Source organism: Eurypyga helias, unplaced genomic scaffold (genome assembly GCF_000690775.1).
Source record: "Eurypyga helias isolate BGI_N326 unplaced genomic scaffold, ASM69077v1 scaffold30988, whole genome shotgun sequence".
Lineage (NCBI taxonomy): Eukaryota > Metazoa > Chordata > Aves > Eurypygiformes > Eurypygidae > Eurypyga > Eurypyga helias.
This window is the reverse complement of record NW_010266785.1, coordinates 12,909-19,086: the sequence shown is the minus strand read 5'-3', so window position 1 is coordinate 19,086 and position 6,178 is coordinate 12,909. Positions and strand designations below refer to the sequence as shown.

Here is a 6,178-nt window from a genome sequence, read left to right as displayed (position 1 = left end):
AGCAGAGCATCCCACGCATCAGGAGTAATTCCAGGAGAGCGCTCCTGACCCTCATCAGAGTAAACCCTATCCAGACTCCACACACGCTCACACATCCAAATCACCCTCACTTCAGAGCACCTTCTGCCACGCAGCATGGTAACTGCGGAACCACAGAGCACGCTGACCACTCCATCCCACCGACGTGCCACCTCCACGTCTCGGAACAACCCACCAATGCTGTCCTCATGCTGGTGGTAACAAAGCAGACACCAAGGGTCCACCACCCACCGTCTCACGCTTGCGACGTCCCAGCCAGCCCCGCGCTGCTCCCTGCCAACCCTGGTCAAAATCTGGGGGTTATTTGGGTGTGTCCACAGCTATAAAAACCTACAGGAGATACAACAACAACAACGATGGTGACAACAACAGCACCTTTTTGTGCTATGAACATCGATGGTTAATTGTGCTCGTTGGAATAAGGCCATGACTCCTCCCGGCTAAAGGACAACAGACGGGGAGGGAAGAGCATTGGGTTACAGGAGGAAGCGCGTCTGGCTTTCCACCTGGCGCCAGGTCCTTTTTCCAACCATCAGCTGCTTAGAAAAGAGAGATTCTTTGCTTCAGATTTGAGCTGCGTGAGAACAACCCTTGAAAAGATATTGCAGCATCTCTTGTTCCTCCTCCTTTCCCCAAAGGCAAGCCCGGGGGATCCTGCCTTTCAGCCGAGGGTTGTCAGAGGAGTCCTGCCCCTCCTGCAATCCCTTCTTCCTGATGTCATCTCAGAAATGGCTGCTTTTGGTTATGATTTAAAGAGGGGTTTCTTCATTTCCTTATTAATTAATTTTCCTGTTGCCTGAACAGCCAGGATCCACTCCCCAGTGACCTCTTCTCCCGGTGGGGGTGGTCGACAGGCAACCATCACAGTTCTGATTCAGGGGTGCTGGCCAGTAGGTACCCACTCCCGTATCGTCCGTTGGGGGCACTGCTCATTTCCATGGGGGAGTTGCTCCCGGGACCCAAGTAAGAACGGTGGGTGGGCATGGGGGATGGGGTCTCGCTGGGCACTTTGCTCAGGATGAAGCGGGTCTCATCGTTGTCTTCCAAATTGGAGATGTCCTTCATCATCCGTCCCTTCTTGTAGGTGACGGAGAGGGCGTTGGAGCCATCTGACACGAGGTGGAACTGCCGGAGGATGAAGACGAGAGGCAGAGGGAGGGATGCCAGGATGATCAGAGAGATGAGGATAGCCATGGCCCAGGTTGGGTAGAAAAGGAACTTTTCTGCAGCCTGGAAGAGACAGATATTAGCGTCAAGGGGCTGTTACAGCAAAGGAGATGCACACCAGGTACAACGTCTCTGAAGTGCTAGGCAATTCCTTCTGCCTCCTGCCAGATTTCATCTTCAGGGGCACCACGTGAAGCTATCAGAAGGTGGGTTCAAATCAAGGAAAAGGACATGGTCCTGCACACAGTGTGTAGCAAGCCAAAACCTAAGCTCAAACTTCAGCCCGTGGTCAGAGCTGGCCGGAGACTTCTGGGCAGAGTGGACAAACCTGACTGCTTGCAGAGGATGAGCAGCCACAGGCAGGATGTCTCCCAGGAGAGGGGAGGAGAAAAGAACAGAGCTGTGAAGAGTAGGGTGGTTTGCAGCTCTCAGCTGCCCCCTGCTCAGCCTGGACCCGGGCTGTGGGTGGCTGCAGGGACGGGAGCTGTGCTCACCTCCTCTCTGATCCACGCACTGTAGCCGGGGGGGCTGACTCCCAGCTGGATGACGCTGGCGGTCATGAGCACGGCCATGCAGATGGGAGAGACGTACTTCCAGGTGTAGTAGTAGAACTGGTAGGGCCGGAAACCCAGCATTTCCGTCAGCTCCTGCATGAACCTGCCAAGGAGAGATGCAACTGTGCCATTCCCCACCTTCAGGTGAGAAACTCCCTCCCAGAAGCTGCCCCTTGTAAATGATACTCAAGGCAGACCCTGAAGAACCACCCAGCTGATCCAGGCAAGCACCTGTGTCCCTCAAGCCTGGAAGACTGATGGAGAACCTCCTAAGGAAACAGCCATTTGAGCATTAGCCGGAGCCTCCTTTGTTCATGCCAACTTAGGAACAACAACAGGCACTGGAGGGAGCAAGGTCCCCTTCCGGAGGGACCTGGAAACCTCAGACAAGTTAAGTGTAATCACAAGTGACGAAGCACCACACCCAACAGGAGATACCCACTAGAATAACCTGGTCCTGGGGCTGCGGTACACCCAGGGCAGGGCAAGCTGGCCCTGAGCATTTGCACCATCAGAGCTGGCCTCCTGGGGAAAAAGTCGTATGGAAAAGAGCCGGAAGGAGGGTCTGGGTTGGTTTGGGTTTTTTTTAAGCCAGGAGTTACAGCACGGTTATTCTTTTTGTTGTATAAATGCCTTACTTCTTGGTGCCGTAAATCCAGGCCACAGCGATGTTCTCCAGGATAACCACGACCGTGAGCGGCAGCGTGGCTGAATAATCGTCAAACATGGTGACAAAGTAATTCCCAGAGCGCTGCACAAAGATCAGTCCCACCAGGAAGGCAAAGATGCAGGAACCAACTGTGGGGAGCAAACGGGCATGGTCAGCAGAGCACCCCAAGAGGAACCAAGGCCTCCAGCACAAGGTCCATTCCCAGCATTAGCAGGGCCCAATATGAGTCCACTGTGTCCCCACTCTTCTGGAATGACTCCCCTGGACAATGGGGACCCTCCACCCCTTCCCCAGGAGGTTGCAGGAGAAAAGACCTCACCTGTGAACACTTCCTTCCGCACCTTGAAGGTGTCGATGATGGGCGTAGTGATGCCTGACATGGTCCCGATCATGCTGCCCAACCCCAGGTTTATCAGCATCAGGAAGAACATGACAGACCAAAACGGTGAGGCTGGGAAGTGGGTCATGGCTTCAGTGAAGGCAATGAAGGCCAGGCCAGTTCCTTGCACCGACTGTTCAGGGCGAGAGAAGACCAAAAGATGAGAAACATGTCAGGGACACAGCCTACAAGCTCCTGCACGTCTCAGGTCTCTCCTGTCGCACTGAGCCACTCTTCTAGGAAAAGAAACATCCAGTCTGGGATACCAGCCTGGAAGCAGTGATGAGCCTGATAGACTTGCTGCGGGCAGACCTTTCCCCCACTCCAGGAAGGACCACTGTGTGCTGCAGAAGACCACAGGGACAGGGAATCCCCATCCTTGGAAGGCCTCTAAAAATAGTGTTTCCAGATCCAGGAGTGACACAAGCAGAGCAGCTCCTACCAGGGAGAGGCAATGGGGTAGGTGAACTCCTGGTCCTACTAGGAATGCCACCAGGTACCTTGTTGAGTTCGTCCTCCAACAGGCAGGCATCTAAACCCAGTTCTTTGAAGTGCCCCTCTTTCACCGTCATGATCACCCTGTACATCTCATTGTAGTCCTTGGCGGTGAGGTGGGAGAAGTTCACATGGGGTGGGATGAGGTCATGGCTCAGCACGTTGGCGTTCAGGTAGCCCAAGATCTTCTCAGCGTTCCTAAGGGAGAGCAGAGCCTGGTCATCCAGAGATGTCCCCTTGTGCCAGCGTGGAGGATGGGGCCTGACCATGGAAGCCCTTTGTACCAGGCAGGATGAACCCCTCTGGGACACGTTACTGAGGTCCCAGACAGAGCAGCTCTGTGCAAGTAAATGTTGCGTTAGGCCACATGACAGAGGACACAGATGGGCGATCACCAGGGAATGAGGTTTCTGCACCTCCTTCTTGGCCACATGCTGCTGTGGCTTCTCTCCTGCTCTGGGACTCTGCACTGCATGGCCAGGATTTTTATGGATTCAGCTTGCTGGCTAGAGACAGCACTAGGTGCATAAATTCACCTTCCTCCAGCTGCTTCTGGGGTAGCACACAGCAGCTCCCTTGACCTTGCAGACAAGTGGACACTATGATGAGCCAAACCTGGGGGAAACCCAGGTGATGTGATCAGACATGTTGGATTTACCCTCAATTTGCAGGCTAAGAGACCATCTCAGAGCTGGATTTTCAGTTGGAGGAGCTGAATCGCCAACTGCCTCAACTACAATGGGACATCTCTGGAGATCCAGGGCTTGACCATCAGGAACTTGGGTCCAACATGGCACAGTATCACCCAGCTCCAGAGCACTTACTTACAGAGCACCTCAGACCCACGACAACCAGCAGTAGCAAAGACCTGCCCACCCCAAAGAGAGAAAAAGCAACTCCTCTTACTCCACCACACATTTCTCATTCATGATGTTGGCCTTGAAGCCCAGCACAGCAAACACAACCAGGGTGGCCAGGACAGACGTGAAGAAGTTGATGAAGGAGACAAGTGTGGCATCAAAGTGGCAGTTGTTGTCCTGCTTATTGTAGCTGGAGAAGGCGATGACTCCTCCAAAGCCCAAGCCCAGAGCGAAGAAAACCTGCGTAGCTGCTTCCCGCCACACCTGGGGGTCTAGCATCTTGTCCAGCTTGGAGGAGAGACGGAAGAAGTAGTTAGCTGGCTGTGGCCCCACAGTTCATCCCAGTAGAGCCAGAGCTAAATGAAGGGGCTGCTGTGCCTAGAACCTGGGCTGGTTTTACAGCAGCCATGAGCATGCTTTGATCTACCACAATCAGGCCTCATGGGTCCTTTTTCTCTTTCCCACAGAGGGAAAAACTAAGGCATGGAGAAGGGCAGGCAAAGATGTGACCTGATCACATCTCTGGGAGCTCCATTTGCCCCAGTGCCCAAGCTGGGTGCCCAATCCCCCAGTACGAAGCCCTACACATCTTCCCAGTGGGCGACCCGGCTGCTGTGGGGAGCTGGTGTCCCCATCCTCCCACCCAAGCGAGCCATGTGCTGCCCAGTGATGGGTCTCCATCCTCCCCCAGCCACCTCCTGCCTCCGGAGTGCCTGGAGCACTTGAAATCAGACGTCTTGGTTGGTGGGTTTGTTTAACCTTCTGTCTTCCCAACCACCTCCCCCCTCTCCTGTGAGCCAGAGCTGGAGGTCTCTGAGCATCATTCATCAAGAGATCATAATTAATATCTTCTAACAGCTTCACCAGCTGAGCCGATTCATCTACATCTCTGCTTAATTAATTAATTAGCTGGTTAATTAATGAATGCATACCACCAGCGGAGGTTTTGCTGCCAGCCAACATCTCCCCATGGAGCCTTTAAACGTATCGCCTCAGGTACACCCACTCCCCCACCCTGGTGTCTGGGCACCTAAAGGTGACGGGAGTGATGCTACGGCTCAAAGCAGCGCTGGGGCTCTTGGCTGTCCTGGTCATCCCCTGTATTTAGGGTGCTGCTGGCACACCCTCTTGACACATCAGGATCTCTGAGGTAGTTTGGGGTTGGTACTCTGGTTTTTGGGGTGGGGAGCATAGGGAAAATAGGGTGTGACCAACCGGGAGGAGAACCTGCTTAGAGTTTGCTGGGCTTGGAGGCTCTCACCTTGGGCGTGAACATGTGCATGATCCCATCCACCGCCCCGCGCAGCAGAAGTCCCCGCACCAAGAAGCAAACCAGCACCACGTAGGGGAAGAGCGAGCTGAAGTACATCACCTAGGGCAAGAGGGATGCAACACGGGTACCATCCCATTTACTGCCCGCTGAGCTCAGCCACCTCCCCATCCAACCCAAGGCCAGCACAACAGGGGTGAGAAGGGAGGGTGATGCTCCCCCAAATGAGCTCTGCTCCTCAGGCAGTGCAGGGTTAAGCTGTGGAACTCCTCAGTGCAGGATGTTACAGGCTCAGGTGGATTTGCAAAATGCCTGGACACACTGAAGAGAGAAAATCTGTTGGGGCTGCTGAATGTGAAGGTGCTGGTGTGAGCTCAGAAAATCCCTGAAATACAAACTGCTGGTGCTGGGGAGCCCAAGGGAAGGATAGCTCTGCACGTGCCCTATCCCCTTCCCCCAGCATGGGGCTGCAGGTTCCTGGCATGGGGCACATTTCCAGTGCCCTGATGAGCAGATGTAGACGGGACGTCACCCTGGGCAGGGGAGACCTGCTGCTGTGGTCCTGCATCTGCATTTCCCATCCCCCTGCTCACAGGGCTGCGGGGCAGCAGTCTCATTGCCCTCTCCTGCCTCCTAATGCATCAGATGTTTTGCAGAGCACATCTGGAGACAGGGATGTTCAAATGTCCCAGGACACCACACCCTTCTGCATCCGACCCCACTGCTTCCACAGCCTTGCTTGAA

The 6,178-nt window shown here is 54.5% G+C and overlaps 1 protein-coding gene across 1 annotated transcript in view; it reads right to left on the bottom strand.

Annotated features, from left to right (window-relative positions):
* Positions 1-399: 399 nt before the first annotated feature.
* Positions 400-6,178, bottom strand: part of LOC104513759 (sodium-dependent neutral amino acid transporter SLC6A17-like) — an 11,188-nt gene continuing 5,409 nt past the window's right edge. The window contains 7 exon segments of the mRNA XM_010157217.1: positions 400-1,269; positions 1,701-1,863; positions 2,399-2,558; positions 2,750-2,942; positions 3,310-3,502; positions 4,211-4,452; positions 5,426-5,536. Of these exon segments, the coding sequence (XP_010155519.1) occupies positions 901-1,269; positions 1,701-1,863; positions 2,399-2,558; positions 2,750-2,942; positions 3,310-3,502; positions 4,211-4,452; positions 5,426-5,536 (1,431 nt within the window). The 3' untranslated portion in view covers positions 400-900.